The 22636-nt window shown below is 37.8% G+C and overlaps 1 protein-coding gene across 1 annotated transcript; it reads left to right on the plus strand.

Moving 5' to 3' along the window:
• Positions 1–1155: 1155 nt before the first annotated feature.
• egf (epidermal growth factor) lies at positions 1156–19416 on the plus strand. The gene is made up of 22 exons (XM_059346971.1): positions 1156–1282; positions 4578–4777; positions 4983–5164; positions 5661–5888; positions 5980–6182; positions 6309–6422; positions 6568–6690; positions 8570–8692; positions 9511–9636; positions 9862–9998; positions 10297–10445; positions 10745–10849; positions 11006–11229; positions 11687–11854; positions 12461–12610; positions 12703–12858; positions 13311–13427; positions 14940–15105; positions 15942–16106; positions 17989–18091; positions 18306–18402; positions 18544–19416. The coding sequence occupies exons 1-22, from the start codon at positions 1156–1158 to the stop codon at positions 18747–18749; spliced, it is 3369 nt and encodes a 1122-aa protein (XP_059202954.1). The 3' UTR covers positions 18750–19416.
• Positions 19417–22636: the final 3220 nt, after the last annotated feature.

The following is a 22636-nucleotide window of genomic DNA, read 5'->3' on the forward strand; positions in this document are numbered from 1 at the left end:
ATGTGTGATTGTCATTCAGCCCACTAGTCACCTCAAGTGAAAATTATAGACATTAACATTTTCATTGTTATCCGCCAGGGGTGAAATCGTGGGAAAAGGTCATTGCCCTTCAGACTGCTAACATTAGTCTGGAGACAAGGAAGCTTTTTCAGCCACATAAATCTTCTACTACCCCTCTACAAGGTTAGTGGTGACGTTGTTGCTGACAATATCCTAGTCATGAAGGGTATGAATAGAGGTTTTGGTTCCTGGGGTCTGTTAGTTGTTCTCCTGAGTAAAAAGAGGACAAACAATTTAAGGATAATCTCCTTCTTCGTTCTCTAAAAATTACTCATTCGACTGATTCCCCCCAGGAGCCACATGAACTTCAACAGTGTGACACACTGATATCTCAGTCACACACAGGACACCAAACTGTGTGTCTATTGTGTGTGCGGCATGTGGAAATAACACCCATACTGTAAGTGATTGTCATTTATGAATGGAGTTATAGTTTAAAGGTCAATTTAGTTCCCTGAAGAATAAATAAATTAATATTTTTGGATTGTCTTCAGTCTAATAGCCTTATAGGAGACGTCGTCTCCCAGACACTAAAACTCTGTGTCACACAAACGCAACCATCCACATTAAGAAAGGACATGGGTCAGGGGGTGGGGTGAAGGGAAGACGTTGTTGTTATTATGTGGGACCTTTCTTCAGCCCAGCCTCATTTCTTGCATATTCTACATTCTGCCTGAGACCCTGACTGCAGCTTAAAGAAGATCTTGCTCCAATGCTGGACTAGCATGTGCAAAATTTACCACGGGGGTGTCAGGAATTTCAATCTTTGCTTCCAAAACAGACTGGCAGCCTGGGGGCCAAAGTGGGGAGTGAGCAGGATCCCACTGAGGGTAACACTGCACTGGCAGTATTACGCTTTATATTCTGACAACTCCATCTTTTCATTGGGGTTTTACATCTCTCATTAGTGCGTCATCTTCTGGTATGTAAAGCTTCACTGTCTCTTTAAGTTGAAGCCTTGGACAAGTATGCCAACAGTCCATAAACAAATGTTGCTTAATTTTGGGGAATTCTTGTGTGCCAGTGCTAATAGTGGCAATGCCTGAGGATAAGTGAACAAGTGCAGCTCCCACGGCAGGGACAGAGTGCAGGATTATGTTGGCTGCAACAATCACAGCAGCGCTGATCTATTTTATGGTGCAAAGCTCTGGAGCATTGGCCCTTGGTACAGCATGTTGGGATGAACGGCTATCGCGAGTGGGGAAAAACAACAGCTGTGTGGGTGAGTTTGGTTGACACCTTTCCTGTTTAGACCTTTAATCCTGATGCATGGTATTGATAGAAGTGAAGTACTGCAGACTACTGGATAATCCTCTGTATATCAGGTTGTTTTGTCCTTAAACAATGTGTGTTAGAAGTCTAGACATTTTTTGTAGATTGTATTTCGCAAAAGTAGTTAAGATGGCAAGCTTAATGATGAACATAGATACAACACAGCATCTTCTCTGGAACTTTTCAGGATTCATATCTGAGATATGTAATATGTCTGTACCTTTAAGTCCCACTTATTTATTTTGCTTCTATATGAAGTATTGTGTTTGATTCATAATAGATTATATGCAGTATCTTCTGGGTATAGTTTTTTTTATCAAATTGTAAAGATACAGAGCATATCTACTTTTATAAGGAACAAATAAATAATGTTCAATATGTGGCTAAATATTATTATGTATACATAATGTGAAATACCAGCCAAACATTATATTTCTATAATCTTTTGTATACATTAAAATGTGTTACTAGAACTTAACATTTATTCAAGTATATCTAATCTTAGATAACCTATTGTACGCTCCATTATAGTATAATCCATTATCATAAATGCAGAGTGAAAATATCCATACAAATCACCTTTAAGATACACATTCATTTTGAAAATTCCTACTTAACATTTATTTTTTTTATTAAAGATAATGAAATGTATTTCATTGAAATGCCTAGAAGAGCTCAGTGAGACAATTGTTAATTCATATTTTAGTTCTTATGAATCAAATCAAAATGATATCCTGGCAGACTTAGTGATATCAGCAAAAAGTATACTGTTGTTCAAATAATTTAGACAATATCATAATGTGATGAAACTTGTGATTTACACCCCGAGGAGATATCTCATTCAGCACAAATTGTCCTCCTTGATGTGGGAATACACAATAACATAAACTAGTGTCATAACTGCTGCTACAAGTACTATTCTGTGTTAGGCTGGTATTCTTACCTCTTAACTCTTTAGTACCATCGTAAATAACAGCAGAGCAACAGTAGGTTAAAAAAAATCAGCCACTCTACAGTATGTGTTGCAAAGTGAACTTGGCCTAACAGACAATACCATGCACTGTAGCAAAGGTACAGTAAACTGGCCCTCACTTGAGTGGGTGTATCTCAGGCTGAGCCCAAGTTTTTTGTGGGATGCCACAAGGACATTAGTTGAAGCTACAGATGGTGATCGCTGATGTCCAAAACCGTGTCAGAATGATTGCTTTCATGCCAGACTGGCAGAGTTAAGTCAAAATGCTTATAATGTTTTGTAATAATGATATATTTAATTTTTGTCAAATAGCAAAGGAGTTATTCGCATCAGCACTCTGTGTCCTCCATTTAGAGGTTAAAGGTCATTGTCAGCAACAGAATCTCTTTCTTTCAGTTGGTTTAGCTTTTAACATTCCAGCAGCGTGAAGCAGCACATAGTGTGGCTGCAAGATGACAATCAATGTTTTGCTCCTAATAAAAATGTCTTTATCCTACTTGAGCCCCTTTTACAGTTGCTTTGGCAAGATGGCGAGAGATGTGTTGACATCTTTGGTTACTAGAGCTAAATTAGTTGGACACACCCTAAAAATTGTGCAAGAAATAAGAAGCCAAATACTGTAAGCTGTGTCAAATAACATGTGTCCACATAGCCGGTTATATCAGCTTAACATTTTCCTAACATGTATTTAGGACTGTCCAATGGGTGGGTGATATGGAAATAATACCTTGCGGTAAATGTAATTTCATATAGTGATATGAATACAGTGTGATTTTGTATTAAGTCAATGGGGAATTCTTATATGGACAAAATAATTAGATGGACAGGGATATCTGACAGTCACAATACTTCATCTACATACATCAAAAAGGGTATAAAGAGTATATCAGAATATTTATCACATTTGGTCATATCTTCCTTTCTATCAATATGTTTTTAAAAATTATCTACAGCTCAAAAACTCATGCAGTTGTTTCTTGTGATCAGCCATTGGGTTGCAATGAACAGGCTTAGCATCCAAAATTGCCACTCAAGCTGCCATGATGAATGTTACCTCCATCTCAAATGGGAAATCAATGTCAGTATCGATCCGTTGCTTTGCATTAAGGAGAAACTATTGTGCTATCAGATCCAAGAAGCCAAAAAAATGAGTAACCAATTACTGGTTTGTTTTTTTAACGTTGTAAATTAGAAAATGCTGGTTGCAAATATCAATATTCCCAACAACATCCGATTAAGTGAGCTTACTAGGTCAAGAATCATGCTGACCACCATGTGAACTTGTCAATTAATGATTCATCAGGATGCCTCCTAGCAACTCAGCACCAGCAGCCATCTTGGGGATCTCAGGCCAGACATTTCATTATGTTGTTTGTCTGGTGCTTCTCATTGTTTTCTTCATTCCACAGAGTTAAGTGCGGTATCCATGGTTGCACATGACAGTGTTGTTACCATGATGGACTATCACACTTTCTATCAATAGTCGACAGAGAATACAGATTTGGTTTCATAACCCTGTTTGTCAAAGTTTAATGTGCTCTAGAGCAAACTACATACATGTATCATGAAGTCTAACTCTGTGTTGAAACTGACATCTGCTCATTCCATTTACAAATGTCGAAATTTTGACACTTTTTTGCAGCTTACAACACATTTCAGAACCTTTTTGTCACCACTTGAGCCTTTACTCTCATTCATTGCAGAGTATTGTCTGAGTCAAAGGATAGTGCAGTAGTGATTTGTTGCTAAGAGATAACATTTTATACAGAAGCAGCTGAGACTGCCTTGAACTTCATCCCATTACAGCCACAAATAGGCTTTTAATGACAACTGCAGTGTAAAGAAGGAGAAAGCAGCTTTTGAAATGTGGCCTTCGTTATTACCTGGCTGTACTTTATTTATTAAGTTAAACTGAGAACAATCGTCAAAGTCAGTCAGTATATCTTATTCAGGGGAAAATACTAAATACTAGTTCTTACATATTTTACTAACGTTTAGAGCTGCAAGGTTTAGTCAATTCATTTATGAAGCAATTGTTTACTATTTTCAGTTGTTATTCAAATAGAAATACCAAATATTTTCTGGTTTCATCACCTCAAAAGGACAGGATTTACCACTTTTCTTTGTCATATATGAAAATAAACTGAATATGTTTGGGTTTTGGACTGCTGGTTGAACAAAACAAACAAATTTAAGACACCACTATGGTTTCTGAGAAATTGTAAATTGCAGTTTAATATTTATTCATCACATCCCAATCTATTTTGTTAAGCCTCACAGCCTTTCCTGATATTCGGCCATGGGAAAGCTATTCATCGGATTGACCTCGATGGAAAGAGCCAGAGAAGGCTTGTTGCCGGGGTTGGGAGCTCAATCCTGCTCGACTTTCACTTCAGAGAGGAGAGAGTTTACTGGGCTGACAAACACACTGGGGTCATCTACAAAGCGTCAGTGAGGGGCGTGCACAGACAGGTGATTATGTAACTACTCTAACTTTGTAGAGAACTTAGCTGGCATGAATAGACTGAAAATATAATGTCGTCAACGTCGTGATGCGTCGTGATGCTCCAATGCATCAGTATAGCAGGAAAGGAACAATATAAACTAAAATTGTACTACTAAAATTGTTACTTTATAAGAAAAACATCCATTTATTATTTGACTGTTTGTTTTTCAGAAACTGTACTCATCTGACAAACATATCACGGGTCTTGCAGTGGACTGGATTTGGAACTGTGTATACTGGACAAGTGGAGAAAAGGGAAAAGTCAAGACAATGGATATAAATGGGAAAAACGAAAGAACTCTTTTAAGACACTTGACCCGACCAAGTTCTATAAATGTTGACCCCATTAACAGGTAATCCATTCTGCATTCCACTTTTAAGTCTCTCATGATGGCACTTTCTTTTTAAGATAGGCAGATTAAAGGAGGATGATTCCTGTGCAGCTCCTCACGCAGTTCAGGTTACTGGCATGTTGTTTATGTGCTACTATAAATCTTTCATCTTGCTCCATTAAGCATGGCTGGCACAGAGGTGCAAAATGACGGACGGGAGAGATCGGTGGTATGTGAAAGTCAAAGACGGCCACATATGGTCCGCCATTTTATTGAGCTTCAGTCAAGTAAATTGACAAGTGAATACGCAAACGGATTTATATTAACATTTAAGAATATATAAAACTTTACTTAAATATAACGAGGCAAAATGATAATGAAGCTACTGATTTGTGGACATTTACATGAGAAAATTCCCAAACAGGGAGATAAGTAGAAGCATCTAACTATTTTGTAACTGAGGAACACACAAACTGGAGCCAATTTCTATTTTAAGTGTAAAACTAATATTTTGCAGGTTTCTTTTTTGGCTGTCTGGTGGGATGACTCCAAGTATCCAGCGGTCTGATGTGACAGGACAGATGAAAACTACACTTATTAAGATGGCAGAACAACTGGAAGCACTGTCGATTGACCGAGAGGACAAAAGACTGTTCTGGGTTCAGTTTGGTCTGCAGGGAGAAAGTGCAGTTGCCTCTTGTGATTACAACGGGAATGCCCTGCACATTATTGATCAGCCCCTTCGGTGAGCATATTGCTGCATTGTTATTGTTTATCATTTTATATTTTTTGGCAAACTGGAATAAAACACTTGTGTTTTTGTCTCCTTTGGTCAGGTCTCAGTCACTGGGGATATCTGTTTTCCTGGAACACTTGTACTACACTGATGCAGCATCTCGGGTTATAAAACAAGTAAACAAGTATGCTGGAGGAGAGCCACTGAATGTTAACATCAAACAAATGGCAAAACCCCCAGTTGATATCAAAGTGGTGCATCCCCTCAACCAGCCAATGGCAGACTCCCAATCATCATTTGCAGGTTACAGCTGACATTTAAACTGCTCTGTAGCATCTCTCCATGTTATCACTTGGATTTACATTTCTTTTAGATATGTCTCAAACAACAAAGTTTAAGTAATCTACTAATATTGACCCTTTCCAACAGGTTGTGACGATCTGAGTGGAAACTGCATCAATGTGTGTTCCAGTCTAGCCGAGCAAGGGACCTGCCAGTGCAGCCAAGGCTTTGCTCTCAGCAAGCAAGGCACTCATTGTGAAGGTTGGTTTCTATGCCATGGAATCAATTAATTCAAATTACAATCAAGAAAATATTTTTGTCCATTTAGTTAAAAACAAGCATTGCCTGCTGAGTTTGAATCAAATAACATAAAACGGTTATGTCGCTATATTTGTCGTGTCCATAGATGTGAATGAATGCGCCCATTGGAACCACGGCTGCTCTCTTGGTTGTGAAAACATCCCTGGCTCTTATTTCTGTACCTGCCCTGAAGGATATGCCCTCCTACCAGACAGGAAGACATGTGGAGGTATAGTGGAAACATATCGTGTCATTGTTGCTATGCTGTTCATATAAACTCATTTATATTCTACTGTCTTGATTTCTACTCTATTCTTATGAACTATTTATCCAAAGCAAAGTCAAGTGCAGTGTAAAGCAGGACTGGATGCTAAAAAATTTAGAGATTCACAGTCTTTCAGAGTGTTTGAAACATTATGGTGCTATGTCTCAGTGAAATAAGAAAGACAAAGAAAAATGTAGAATAGAAATGAGTTTATATGAACAGCAAACATGTAGGTTCTATTCAAAAAGTTGTAACACTTGGGCTTTGTTTTGGTCTGCATAATGAAAGCAGGTCTGGTTTCAGATTGGACCCTCTTCTTTTTGTGGTGCTATGAAAGGTGGCATTTGTCCCCCAGACACTACTTTGACCCTACAGAGCCAATAAAAAGGCTGGGTCATACGCTAGACACACTAGACTAGACATATGTCAGCTTCCAATAGTGTGTTAAGTTACTTGGGTCAAAACACTAACACCTTGTCACTGAAGGGCTAGCTGTACTGAGACTGAGGGGCTGTGTAGGGGAGATGGAAACAGGGAAACAGGGAAAAAGTTATTTTTCTGCAGTTATCTGCATTTTAGCCTTGTTTAGAAAAACAGACAGCAGGAAGCTCTTTCATAAATCCTGGCTTCCCATATAGCTTTTCTATCTCAGTCTGTATTTAGTCATTCCTCTCTACTATAATGCAGGTCTGTTGTCTGCCAGCATGACAACAGATTCTTTTCGAGTGAACAAATACCTCAGAGAATTTAACACTTCGGCACAAAAATATGCATTGCAGTCATGAGGAAATGTATATAAACTGGAAAAACCTATTTATTCTCTGGTTTATTATTTCTAGGTTCTGTTTTTCAATCTGCCGTCTAGTTTAACCCTGATTCCGTAGCATCTATACATTGATTACCTCCATAACATACTAACACATATTATGAACACATCCTTAATCTCTTCTCTTGTAATCTCACAGCTAGGGGGCCAAGAGAACAGGGAAGGTTCATAGACACAATGAGATTAGATGACGTGGTGACATTTGCAATAGGGAACATATCTGGTCAGCAGCTTCGTCTGTCTAAGCTGTTTAGCGGACAACCTTTGCCAAGGTCCAGAAGAAAACAAACATGCAGCCAAGAGGCAGGCTAGACAATAGAGAAGACAACAGAGATTACAGGAAGGGGGATACAGCCGGGCTGCTTATGATTTTTTATGATCCAATAAAAACAAATGGGGGAAAAAATGGGACTTTAAAAAAAAAAAAATCAGACTTTTTTTTTTATCTGATTAATTTGTTTAAATGTTTTTCTTGTCTTTCGTTCTTTTAGTATTGTAATAACAGAACAGTTCCTTCAGCATATTTACTCATAATGCATTTTTCAATTAATGTTCAATGTGCAGCATCAGCGACAAAATATTTTTGACTTCTTCAAAAAAATAACAAAAAAATAACAATAACCTGGAAGGCTCAAATTATAATTTTGCCTGTCACTACCAGGAAGAAGATATGAATCAAGGCCAACAACAGATCCTGTAGCTATTTCCCGGCAGATACATATCTGTGTCGCTCGCCATCACAAGCACAGGAGATACCACACTCCTGTGAGCCGACATCACATCGCCCTCACTGTGTGTGTGGGCTTTGACTGTATTCTGGTCACACTTTCACCTGTTTGGGTTAGGCCTGACTTCAAAAAGGGATTTTACTAAGAAGCTTGTTGTCCATCTGGCTGTTAGATTCTTATAACTGCTAAGCCCCAAAACAACCTGGAATTTTCTTTAACGTGTAACAACCTTATTGTTACGAAGCATATTAACAGTGTTTTAAGAAATACATTTTCTTTCCACTATCAGAGATCATACCATGTGAAGGCAATATGACAAAGTGTGGCCAGGGATGTCTGACAACAGAGGAGGGTGCTGTCTGTGTGTGTCCAGAGGGATCTGTGCTGCAGGAGGATGGACAAGCCTGTACTGGTATGGACTATATAACAGTTAATCAGCCATTAATTAATAAATTAAGTCAGCCCAATATAAAAAATTTGGTGCAATTAATGTATTACTCATTTCACATATACACCAGTGTAGAAAGTATGCCATACGCTAAATAAAAGAGTAAGATTTGGGACAAAATTTAATATATTAGCTAAAGTGTACTATATTATTTATAGCCAATGTTATCTGAATTATCTTAGATGAAAGTGGTCAAACTGAGGTCAGGTGGATCAAAAGTCTAGCAGCACAGCAGTGAAGTAACCAGCTGGCTTTGCATTACAGCTCAACAGATAATGATCAGACAAGTGAGGGTATCAATTTAGAGTAAGATATCTCCTAGAGTAAGAGTAAGATAGAGTAAGATATCTCTATATAACCTCAATCTTTATAGATATCATCTATAAAGATTGAGGTTATATAGAGTTTTAATTTGTCTGCCTGAATAATTTGAATTCATTGAAATTTGTCAGCTTTAGTGGTATTCCGTAACCAATGATTCACCAGTGATGCACAGTGGACAGCTCCCTGCTATAGCATTCACGTACAACACTTCTTTCCCCTACAACCAGGGTAAATGTGGTATACAAGAAAGCTGTTTTTTTTAGTGTATTTAGCCTAACTGAATAGGAGAGGAGCAGGTCAAATTAGGAAAGAAAAGTGCCCTACACTGAATACAAATAATGTCTTATCAGAAATAAAATATGCATTAGGACTAAACTAATATGTCGCATCAGTCATGTTCAACAATGTGAAGAACATAAGCGTGTTCATATGTGTAACGCAGTTTGTCGCCGTTGCAGGCTGCTCGTCTGCAGACAGAGGGGGTTGCAGTCAGCTCTGTACTCCTGTCACCCCTAGTAGGTGGCAGTGTGGTTGTCTGCCTGGCTACCAGCTCGACCAAGATGGCAAGCGCTGCACTGCCTCTGGTGAGTCATACTATGGCAAGGCAGTCAGCTGAGGCGGATAAGCCCACACAGATAAACTCTCTGTCTGTCTAATGTGACGGTGTATTTTACTGTTAATCTTTCCAAAACACATTCTGTACTATAAATAAGGTAAAAACAGCAAGGTAAAATGCAAATTACAAATTAAACTTGTTCATATCTACTGCAGTACAGCTGATAATAAAACAATGTGTTTTTCTTCTTCAGGACCACCACCCTATCTACTAGTTGCCAATCTAGTGGATGTACGGAAAATTAATCCTGATGGCACTGGGGATAAAACCATTGTAGAAGAGCCCAGAGGAATAATCATAGCGTTGGACTATGATCCTGTTGAAAACAATGTAAGATAAAAAAAAACTCTCATATCTTTTATTACCATTTATTGTTAGATTATTTCAATATAAGCAATAATGACTGCTTTGGAGGAACAGAATATAGGTTGACCAAGTTCAGGTACAGACATCCAGAGACACCTGGTGGACAGACAGTGTAATGATGATGGCCTTTAGAGTTTGCTAAAGTTTAATGAAAAACAATCTTTTCTCATATATTGTTTGACAGTTGCAATAAATAACATATATAATGTTTTACTGCTCATGTATTCTGTATATTGACTGTATTTCATCATCCTTTTTAAAGGTGTACTTTGCCAGTACAAGTCAGAAGACAATTGAGCGAGTTGATCTGAACACTGGGTCCAGAGACGTTCTTGTCTCTGATGGTTTGGACTCTCCAGAAGGACTGGCGATCGACTGGGTCCACCGCAGGATGTATTGGACAGATAAAAGGTGTGCGGTGGTTGCAGAGAGAAAATTTGAGGATTTTTCATAAAAAAGATTGTGAAGTGCCGGAAGTTCTAAATTGATCATTTTTCTATCAGATATTTGCTTCTCAATGTTTTTAGTGGAACAGCATTCAAGCTGGTCATATTAGATTCTTATTAATGTGTTTTGTGTTTTCAAATCCAAGGGGACATTTAACGGACATTTTAAAAAGTTTTGGAGTGTTTACTGCAGTAACGATTACATCAGAAATGATATGGTTTTGGTTTTCTGCTTTTACATTTCTACATAATTTTCTCCTCCAGCCAGTCAACTGTTGACTGCAGTACATTGGATGGACAGAACAGAGAAACCATTGTAAGCAAAGGGCTGGATAAACCAAGAGGAATCGCAGTTCATCCTATAGCAAAGTGAGTGTGGCTACACACATATAATAGCTTAAGCTTCAACTCACCGCAAAAGATTTAATCTGCAATTAATAAACAGCCTTGCATATTGCATGTCAAAACCTTCTGTGGTATTCATACATATATGCCTAATTTACAATCCTCTTTTTACTTTTTGAGGAAGTTGTTCTGGACTGATATCGGGGCCCAGCCTGTCGTGGAAAGTGCCTCATTGGAAGGGAACGACCGTGTTGTCATTGCGAGCACCAACCTTGTGTCACCAAGTGGCCTGACCATCGACTTCACAGAGGATCGTCTGTTCTGGAGCGACCAGACGAGGGGCCTGGTGGAGACTGCTGCTCTGGACGGTTCAGATCGACAGGTCCTGCTAGAGAACCAAGTAGGTGAGGCTTGTGTGACACATACACACACATATACAAGTGCATTGTACTGATAAAAAAAATGGCTTACAATTAGCAAATCAAGACAGAATCGCTTGTCATTAGGGTCAAAGTAAAACAAGGTGACGGTCTGACAAAGTTGAACTAAATCTAACAAACTGGACTTGTCCATAGCAGTTGATAAACATAACATTGTGTTGTTAAAATGTTCTCATTAAAGCAGCTAGGGTAAGGGGAAAATGTAAATTAATGTGCACTTACTATTTATTCTCTCATACAGTGATGTCCCCAGTTAACTGCCTATTTCCTTCAGATCATTCAAATATGTTGATATCCCTCTTTGACAAGTGTCCTCGCTCAGTACTCCCTTTTATAATATCAAAACAAGACATACAATAGTTCTCACCTTGAAACACTTGGTGAACACAAGTCTTCTTTTCCTCTACTCTGATTCCTCCAGGTCGACCTTTTGGCATTGCAGTATTTGAGGACACGTTGTGGATATCTGATCGGGAGCACCAGCAGCTGAAGAGCGCACACAAGCGGACTGGGAGAAAACTGCAACGTATCCATGGCAACATGGTCCAACCTGCATCCATCGTGGTGGTTCATCCCCTTGCTAAACCAGGTGCAGAGACACAACATGTTTGTTTTTTTTAAATAAATTCAGTAGTTTAGAAGTATACACTGAGGTTAAAAAGCAGTGCAAGCAGCAACAAGTAATAGTAAATAAGGATTACAAATGATCTCAAATTGCCAAGATTGTACATTTTGTTTAGTATATATATTGCTGGCTTTTTAGTTCCATGTTGTATTTACTAAGCTCTTAAAAAGACATTAACTAAACAAAATTCCTGCACATTTATTGTAGTTGACCAATTTATAAATTAAGATGTGAGATAAATGTTGGCCAGCAGCAACAAGTCAAGTCAAGTGAGTTGTATTTACATAACACATTTCCCAGTCTCTGCAGATGGGTTATGACCTGCCTCAGTGCTGGTATACATGATTTTTTTAAAAAGGGCATAGAAGACAATAATACATAAAATATGTAAATACAGCAATAATTGAGAGAAGGCACGACTCAAGGTGTGAAACCTAAAACAATTTACATGATAAAAGCAGTGTCGCAGTAACAATTTAGGACTTTAGGGAAAGTAGAATAAAACCAACACAAGTAATCCTATAACTTAATAACTGAACTTCAAACTGTTATTTGCATCCTTGTCTTTAGGGGCCGATGTTTGCCTTCACCTGAATGGAGGCTGTGCTCAGGTGTGTGAAAGCAAACTGGGATTCGCCCACTGCTCCTGTCTGTCACACTACATCCTGTCAGCTGATGGAAACAACTGTTTGCCTCTTGATGCTTCAAATAGAACAGAAGGTGATTTATTTTAAGCTATATTACTTACATTCATAAACTTCTGTAAATTCTACGAAGTAAAACTGACTAATAACAATTCATTCTTTGTGTAGAATCTGGAGAAAGTGAATCCACTGACCTAACATCGCTTAAAAACAAGACATTCAATGATGAGAGCACACCTCTAACAACACCTGGACGCTCTGCTGATGAAACAGACTCTGATATCGACAGCGAACCAGCTCTCTTCACAGACAAGATGATTTCAGGTAAATAGAGACAATGATCGGTACACTGTAAAAAAAGATAACAATATCTACTCAATAAAATGAAGGCAACAGATTGCATGCATTTTATTTATTAAATCTAACTACTTCACAAGTTGAGTTAATAACAACTTAACAGGAAGTGCCTGTCAATTATAAACGGACTAATTCTATTGTGTTGGATTTTTTCAAAATTCTCTTGATTTAGAATTACATACATATAAAGATTATATTTAATGTGATCAAAATAAGTAGATTCTATCTCAAACATTTTTATATTAAAGTTACTTAAACAACTGCCTCAAAATCAAGGACGCGTTTATATCTTATACATTTTATCAAATATATTAAGTAAAATGAAATGACTACAGAATAATTTATTAGAGTAGTTGTTCCCGCATAAGCTCTTATTCTAACTAAATGTTATAATTCCATGTGTCCCCCTTCTCTGTCAGACCAGAATGAGTGTTACTCGCTCCGCTGTGATGTAAATGCACAGTGCCTGATGAACGCTGGCAGCCCAACCTGTGTCTGTGTGGAAGGTTTTACAGGTGATGGACAGCTGTGTGTGGGTGAGTAGTTCTGTTCCTGTACAAATGTGTCAACAAATGTGTGTCAGGATGAAGTAACATATCCTGAAGAAAGCTTATGGGATTAAATTTGATACAGAGACACTTTTATCTCACTTACAGTAGCAGGGGTTTAAATTCTACATTTTTGGCATACGTGACGGCACTAGGAATGGAGCAGAATTGAGTTTTGGAAATAAAAAAAGCATTTCACAGAGGCAGCGCTGCTCTGGAGGCAAAGATAATCACAATATTTAATATATGCATTAATCACGAGAGCAAAAGTTTAAAAGCTAAAACTTCTTTTCCCAAAAACTCATATTACTAAATCTTTTGTAGCCCAGTTTAAACATTACAAAGTTTGTCTGTGTGCAGCAGTCAGAAGTCGTGTTAACTAATCCGATAGAAAATGTCTATTATTATTATTATTATTATTATTATTATTCCTTATTTGATTGTAATGCTTAAGAAAATTAATGAATTCTCATTTTGATGAGCTGGTAAACTTGCGAGACTGTTAATATTGTAAAAATGTAAGTCTCCATTCTTTTTGTTATAGATATTGACGAGTGTAAACAGGGAACGCACAAATGTGACAAAAATGCAGAGTGCCAAAACGCCTTGGGAAAGTATCTCTGCAAGTGCCAGGCTGGATACCATGGCAACGGGAAGACATGTCAAGGTATGTCTCACATTTTTAGTGCAGTTAGCGTAATTTTCAATACCACTATGATTACGTTTGGAATATTAGAAAAACATGCATTTAACAGGATAAGTGTATTTGCTCTTGAACTGTTTAGAGTGGAGGCTTGTATCCAGTATGGCTCAATACAGTATAACTCACACTAGTACATCTGTTATTACTGGGATGTAAAATAATTGCTTTTTATGATATGTGGAATATAGTATTTACATGAGTCACCTCAAAACAGCATCAGTAATCTGAGCATTGGACTATGACCGAAGATATTAACATGCATACATTACTATACTGTCATTCAAAAAAGAGCCGTAAGAGTTGTAGATGAAACCAATTATAGAGAACCAACAAACCCACTGTTTATCAAATTAAAAGCGCAAAAAAGACCTGGTGAACCTAAAAGTGGTTCAAATCACGTACCAAGCAAAAAAATGCATTATTACATGAAAATATCCAAAAGTTGTTTAAAATCAGAGAAAGTAAATATGAAGTCCTGCTTTTTATGTATGGCAAAGGTTATGGAATATGATTGGAAAAAAGGGGTAGGACTTGGCAAGTGGTCTCACTTTCTTCCTACTCCTTTTCGGACATGAAATTATTATGTTATTTAATTATGTATATTATTGTGATTTTGTTACATTTCTGCAAGAAAATGGTATTGTTTATTCTATTTTATTTTATTATAATTGTTTTTTATTATTACTATAACTATTTTGTTTGTTTTTAACATGTACAAACGAAGAGAGATCAATCAAAAAAAAAACCCCGTAAATCTGTCTAATTTAATATAATTATTTCCTTAATTCTCTCCCAAGAGTTGGAGACCACATCGCCACTGGTGACGACCAGCAGCCCTGCTGATGTCATCATCCGGCACCACAACAGTAACTCAATAGAGAGTTGCCCCTCGACGCATGACTCCTACTGCCTGTACCAGGGAGTCTGCCTCTACTTTCCTGAAATGGAGTCCTATGCTTGCAAGTAAATACTCCCTCAGTATGAACCCCTGATCTCCAATTTAACAGTCTACTGACACTGTGCACAAAAAATGATGCTGGCATCATTTGGTCATCAGTTCTGTGGTAAATTAGTTTAATTATAAACTGCTCCACCTGATCGGCTGCACTCTAAAATACACGGTAACTCAATCCTGAATCAGGAGAATATAAAACTGATATCTTGAATGAATTTTCCCTATCAACCAGCAATATACAAACATAATGAAACTACATTCGATCACATTGGACCCATATTGATAAAAGTGTGAGAATACCTCCTGCAGCACACATTGCAGGCTCTCTGGCTTCTATCTCTCATGATATTTAGTGCAGCTGACAACCAGGAGGTGTCACTATTGTTTCATGATTGAAGCCACTGCCATATGACAAACTGGCTAAAGGTGAGAAAAATCTGGATTGGACCTTTTCATACTTATACGAAAATGCAACATAAAATTGTCAACAAAGAAAATACGTTTTAAAATTAAATCAATCAGTTTTCAGTCACATTTTGCAGCTGCATCTTCAATGATATACTCCTATCCAGCTCTAATGAAGGCTGTACATAACATTAAAATACATTTTTATAATTCCTTAAATACTGCTCATTATGATATTATTTACGTTAAGTTTGTGGCAGTATGTATTTAGCTGAAAATCTACATCTTTCAGGCTATATACTACAACATAAGCAATATGATGCATCGTAAGCATGTGACCCACTAAGTTGAACTCTTCTACCTACATGCTTCCTTTCTCAATAATAGACTGTGATCATGAACTACATAATTACACTGTCTGTCTTTTCCCATGGTACAGTTGTGCATCAGGCTACATGGGGGAGCGCTGTCAGTTCAGTGACCTGGAGTGGTGGGAGCTGCAGCAGGCCGAGGAGGAGAAGAGGAGGAACGTGGTCATCGCAGCCTGCATGGTGGTCCTCGTTTCCCTGCTCTCCATCGCTGCCTGCGTCACATACTGCTACGGGTGAGAGGAGAGAAGGGGGACAAGTTGTAAATGAGGGTTGAGGCATGCAAAACTGCAATGTAAAAATGAAGGAAAGATTAAATTAATAGAGGGAGTCACTTCACATAAAAGAGGGGAGAAAGGAGAGAAGAAGGAGGAAGGAAATAGGTACCGGAGAAAAGGAACACATGGATAGGCAGATGTAAGAAAAAACAAGTAGGCAAAAGAAAACGAATGGAAGGATAAAGTTAAACATGAAAGAAGACAATGCGGGAAAAAAAGCATATTAGGGAAAAAGGGTGGAAGAAAGTAAGGGAAAAAGGAGATTAGCTGCAGGAAAAATGGAGAAAGGAAGAAAAAAAATAATCAAACAAGTATATGGCATATGACAGGAATGTGTAATGTGAAAAGAAAAGGATATATTTTCCCTGCAACCATTTTAACAATTTGTTTAACATTTCATTCCATATATAGTAACCCCTGTATCCAAAAGGGCTGTACGATGCAAAACTAGCCATACTCATTTTTGGCGAAAGAACAGGATTGATAAGATGAGATCATTTTATTTGTAATGATGGATATAGCTGCTGCAACAGGATTTGTGCCCAAATGATTTGATCAGTTTAGAAGACTTGCATAGCCCCAGTGTGCAGTCCTAACGCTCAGCACTCAGCCGAGCAGCACTACAGAGAGGAGAGACACATAGTCCTATACAAGTGGGGTGAACGCTTTAATATTCATTCATTGATTAAATCAATTTTGAATTCCAACATATCATCACAACAATTAAAATCATAGTGCCTTTATGGAGTAGTCCAAAAAAGAAAGGAATAAAACATGTGAATTCAGTAGACATTGCCCTATTCTAATAAGGGTTGTTGTGTTTCGTCTTCTGGACACTGGGAGCACAGGGCAGCAGTACGGACAGTCAGGGAGGAGCAGCTCCAGCAATGAATGAGCTGACAGCTTCTAAAAGTGTCTATCAAACCCAGAGTGGCACGAGCCATATAATGCAGGTGTTTCAGGCTGACAGCAGGGGGTCGAGGAGCAGATCACATGTGGAACGAATGGCAGCATGCATCCCTGGTTAGCTGAGTGGGGAGCATACGCAAACTACATCCTGCGAGTCCTCCTGCCTTTTATTTCCACCTGAGCTGTCTCTAAGTAGCTGATTTGTTTTATGGTTGTTTCGCTGGCTTATGGACAAGGCTGTTGGCATTCTCCACTCTTTTGACTCACAAAGCACACCCCTCCCCTCTACCTACTACATCCTAACATTTGCAGTCTTGGTTCCCCTGTGGAAGTGGCACGCTTTCAATTACATGCTTGGTTTAGCTTGTTCTACAGCAATTACACATAAAAATAGGTCATTTCTCAGCTACAAAATGGAGCCGGTGAGGTATGACCCCAGTGGAAACGCTACATGGCCGCCAATAGCTCTGCCTCAAATTGCCTTCTGCACTTGACTGCAAGTGCACTTGCAGAGGAAACTAAACCACAAAACTCAAAAACTGTTCTACACAAGTAAAGTATCATGCAGTACACAGTGATATGGTCAAAAAACACAAGTTGTTTTTTCAAGCTGCTGTGTCTTTTCAGGTTCAAACATGCAAACAAATCCACTACAAGCATAGACACACAGCCACTGGGGTAGTTTATCTCTAAAACAAAATTTTGCATGTATGTGTGTGCAGGGCATTACAATGGTTAATGGGTTATCCAGAGCACAATAGTATAATTAAGAATTTTTCTGCGAGGGCATGAGCTCCATGACTTAATAACCATGTAAATGAGTGCAAGTCTGTGAATATATCTTAATTGTGTGTTCAGTGCGTCTGAGGACCTTTGTGATTTATAAATCAATGACAATACTGCGTGTTTTATTCTACTGTCTGCTATGCAGAACCAGAAGATTCTTCCACAAACAGCCCTCAGTGGATAATGTGAGTGAGACCAGCGTGACAGATGAGAGCATGTCAGAGATCAACACTACCACTGTGCCTCCGGTAAGACCATCATTACAGAAATCTGACATAGATATCCAAAGTAAGTCACCCAGAGAGATAAATGTGAATATATTTGAATAACATACTAGTTAACTACACAAAGCTTCATTCAAATCAATACAAATTTGCAAGTAAACAAGCTAAATGTTTGTTATGTCGACTTAAAATCAACATAACAGATGGAGCTTTTAATGATTACTGTATGAACTTGCAGTTCTACATGATGGCAGAAAATGGTGTGGGGGGAATGGTCATTCCAGCCATGGGCTGTCCCAGGAGAGCCGTCTGTCCATCCTGTTCTTCAGAAACAGGTACTTGAAACTGAAAGTAACACCCTGGCGGTTTAGTATTGGTCTTAATCGTTTTCCTTCATACTAAGAAATTGAGACAAATCTGCAACTATATTGTGATATTTAATTTATAATTTAATTTACAATTTATGTTTTTTTCAGGGGACAACCATGTGCCTGAAGAGTCCAAAACACTGTCCCAACACAACAGAGGGTACATGTGCTCCATGTTGTCGGCTGCTGCCATGGAGACAACACAACCCGCTGTGTACCCCGCTGTCAGCCCACTGTCAAGCTCATATACTTGTTCATCTTTCAAGCCACCATTGCTCTCCCAGACTCCCAGCCCAGAGCCCCCTGCTTCCTAGTTTACCAGAGAGATGAGCTGTACACATCTGTATACAGCTGTAAAGCTAAATCAAACACATACTGTAACATCTGGATGATCTATGAACTGCAAATAATTCGTTTAATTCTAAAATGAACAAAATGTCACATACATTGCTCCCTACCGAAAGGGTATTTGTTGCATTTCTGTATTAACAAATATCTGGTTTACTGTCCTAATCTGTAGATTCCCATTACACACACACTATATCAATGCCACACCAGTTCATTAAAGCTACAGAACATTATTTGCTACATTAACAGTTACCTGAAATTTTAGCTGACTTAAGCATATATGTCATGTTACATATGTACAGTATGTCTTTCTTACAAATTTCCAAAGTAGATTGAAAATATATTATCCTACCCTCAAGTCTTGTAAAACTTGATCAAGACAAAAAATCTATAAAAACAAATTACATATCCAACACAATCTTACAAAAACAATAAAATCTTGTCATAATTTTGACATGAAAAAACGCTGTCATTCCTTGCTTTTAGAGATAAATTAAAAAACAAGTTGTGCTTGTAAAGTTATGAGTCATCTAAGAATAACTGCTCTATTCCTGATTTCTTGATTTATCAAGCATAAAGCATAAAAACTCTGACCTTAATTGACATTTTATTTTCAAGTAAAAGTCCATTTGTTTAGTTCAAAAGCAGAAAATTGATCTAATGTGTTCTGCATGTTTCCATCACCACAAGCAAGAAACTGCTTCGCTCTGGATGGGGTTGCCTCCCAAAATAGTTGCACATGTTGTTTTGAATGTTTCCCCTAAAGGGCTTCGTTGGATGCAGTGTGACATTTGACTCAACAAATATTCAACAATATTTTTAAATCCAAGTCAAGCTAAATTAAAGTATTTTTCCTCATCTTGGCAATAGGCTAAATGAGCAAATTGTGATGTAAAACCTGCAAATGTACCGTATGTATTTGCCTGATAATATTTTGCCACATGACAGCTAGTCCATTAAGTCATCTCAACTCGCACATATAACCTCACAAATGTGATTTTGTTAGCCGATTGTATATTTATTTTTATACAAAAGATCTTTATTTACTTGTGCAAGAGCTCCATTTATATATATGCTTTAAGAAATAATGTGACAGTAAACTGAGCTGGATAGCTGATTGATTGACAGTAGAATGGTTTGGAAAGGGAAGGTATCTTATTATTGACTTCTATCTAATTTCTTTGCAGTATGAGTTTTAATATCTAGCAAGCAAAACAATAATATTTATTTGGAAACATAACTTCATTCACTCAAACTGTTCTCTAGTCATGTATTCTTTTTATTCCATCCCTTATGTACTATAATTGTTATAACAAAACTGCAAGAGGAGGCTTACTTTTTTTTCCATCAATAAAAACTATGTTCCAAATAAGTGCTTAGTTCATAAATGCAACACATTTGGAATCAACCTGAGCTTACAAGTTGCATAAAAGCTACCATCCTAAGTGTTTGCTGTTCTTCTTTACCAAACTCCTTTCTAATGATAATATTTTCTTATAATTGAAAGATTATTTGGGCCATTCACAGCCCGTCTCTGTCTCGTTACGCCCCATCACACTCTCTTTCAGAGCTCCTGCCCTTGCTTCACTGATGATGCTTTTCTATCCTCCACCAAATCTAACGCTCTAGTGATGTTGGTACCAGTGCTGCAACACTCCACCACCACCACCCCATCTGTCTATTTCTATTTCTATCTCTGACTCAGTCTGCGACTCCGTCTCAAGGTTGACTGGGAATTGTTAATAGAAGGACCCACAGCCTCTTTGTTTCGAGGCACTGGCAGAAAACAAAGCACTTTAACTCAAAAACCATCAGGGGCCACATCGATATTGATTTTCCTGGCAAGACACACTTATCTATATATTGGCCTCCATTAGGGCTAACAGATAGGTTAGGGCACCACTCTAAACAGCAGCAGTTCAGCCCTTCAAGTAAAGATGAAATTGGGCCCAGTGTCAATTTATCTTGTATTACTTCTCAATTGGGGCAACAGGGGGCAATAGAGTCACAGACACTGTAAGTAACAGAGGCCTCAAGGGCCTCAGTTCTCTTTCTTTTTTGTAGGTGATCAGTTTAAATATTATCATAAAATAAGCACTCAGTTGCAGGTTAATTTGGTTCAAGTAGCTAAAACTAATGCAGTCTAATAAGACAGTCCTGAGTTATTATTATTATTATTATTATTATTATTATTAGACAGAGGCCTATCATCACTCATAATAATGGGACAGACAGAAAATAGAAAAACCTCTCTGCATAATGCAATACACACTGCAAGTTTAATCAATGCCAATTAATCAGTTGTTTTTGTCACATTAAATTGTACAAGTTGCAACTCCAGTGTAATGCAATCCTGTCAGCTCCTTGAACTAGTGCATTATTTATCATAAGAGTAATCCAGTTGAACATTAAGCTACTTACTTGCTAGTAGAAATGTCCTGAGCCAATCCTAAGGATCAAATCAGGTCCAATTGAAGCATATTTATATGCTAAAATGAATCCTCTCTTTACTGTATTTTACTGTCTTGTTGAGTAAAGAAATAAGTGTGAAGATCGTTTAATTAAAAGTAGTAATAACACAGTGCAGTAAGAATAAACGTCCTATATTCAAAATCTTACGTACATGACAAGTATTACCACCAAAATGTACTTAGTGTACCAAAAGTAAAAGTACTCATGACTTATGCAGAAATAATTCATAGAATATTTCCTACGGCTGCAGCTTCAAATTAAAAGCATTTAACTGATGAAAAACAGGTTGATGTTGAAATAAGTCACAAAATTCATCAGGTTTGTCGGTGACATTGACAGCGATTGTTCATCAAAAATGTGTGTCTTAAAACAAGGCAATGGTAATCTTCTGCATTTTTTCACAACGCATCAGTTTGAAATACAGCAGCGAGTAATGAACAGTGAGGAGCTGCCACAGTGAGCTGTTAGAATAAGAGCTGCAGGCGACAGGCTGCTTCAACTTCTCAGCAAAGGAAGCAACTACTTTCACTTACTCTGTTGGTGACAGAATGATGGAAAAATGATTGCTGAAATTCTTTGCATTTATATAATCACAATAACAAAAACTTTGGCTTTAACATGGTTATACCACTTTATTTCAATTGAGGATTTTGTTCCTAGGATTTTTTAGAGGTATGACATCATAAAAAACGAGGACAGACATGTAAAGCTTGATTAAAAAATCCCCCCGGTGTCCCATCTGTCTCCCCCAACCACTCAACACTGCTGTGTGTGGTCTCTGCAGACCGATGTCTGTACTCAGTCAAAGACCGTTTGACTTTAAAAAAAAGTACCACTCTGTAACACCACTTTACAGTTTTTGTAGTCCCAACAAAAAAACATTTTGATGTATTCTCTCTCTAGCTAATCGTCTCACATCAGTTTCAGGGTCGCAGTGTCCCATTTAAACTTTTATCGTACTACTTGTACCTTTAGACAGCCAAGAAGTACAATACAAATATTTTTTTATGCACCAAATTAAGAATTTGGATTTTTTAAATTATTGTCAAAAGTATTAGTTTCCCCATTGATGGTCAAAACATGAATTAAAGTTACCCAAAGTAATTTAAATAAATAAATATGCATGTTAAGATTATAAAGGAAAGGGAGAAGAGTGGACAAGTGTTTTTTAACAACACAAAAACATACAAGTAACTATTTTTATTCCTTTGCAATTAGCAATTTTTTTTCAATATTCTGCCAGATGGGGCAAGCTTTGCTTCATCGCTCACGCCTCCATCTCAGCCTGCAGGACAGCTGATGAGGGCTAAAGAGGGAATTAGCTACCCACTCAAAGGCTTTGCTCTGATCCTTCAGGTCAGTATTTGGTCCCTCCAGCTCT

This window comes from Centropristis striata, chromosome 12 (genome assembly GCF_030273125.1).
Source record: "Centropristis striata isolate RG_2023a ecotype Rhode Island chromosome 12, C.striata_1.0, whole genome shotgun sequence".
Lineage (NCBI taxonomy): Eukaryota > Metazoa > Chordata > Actinopteri > Perciformes > Serranidae > Centropristis > Centropristis striata.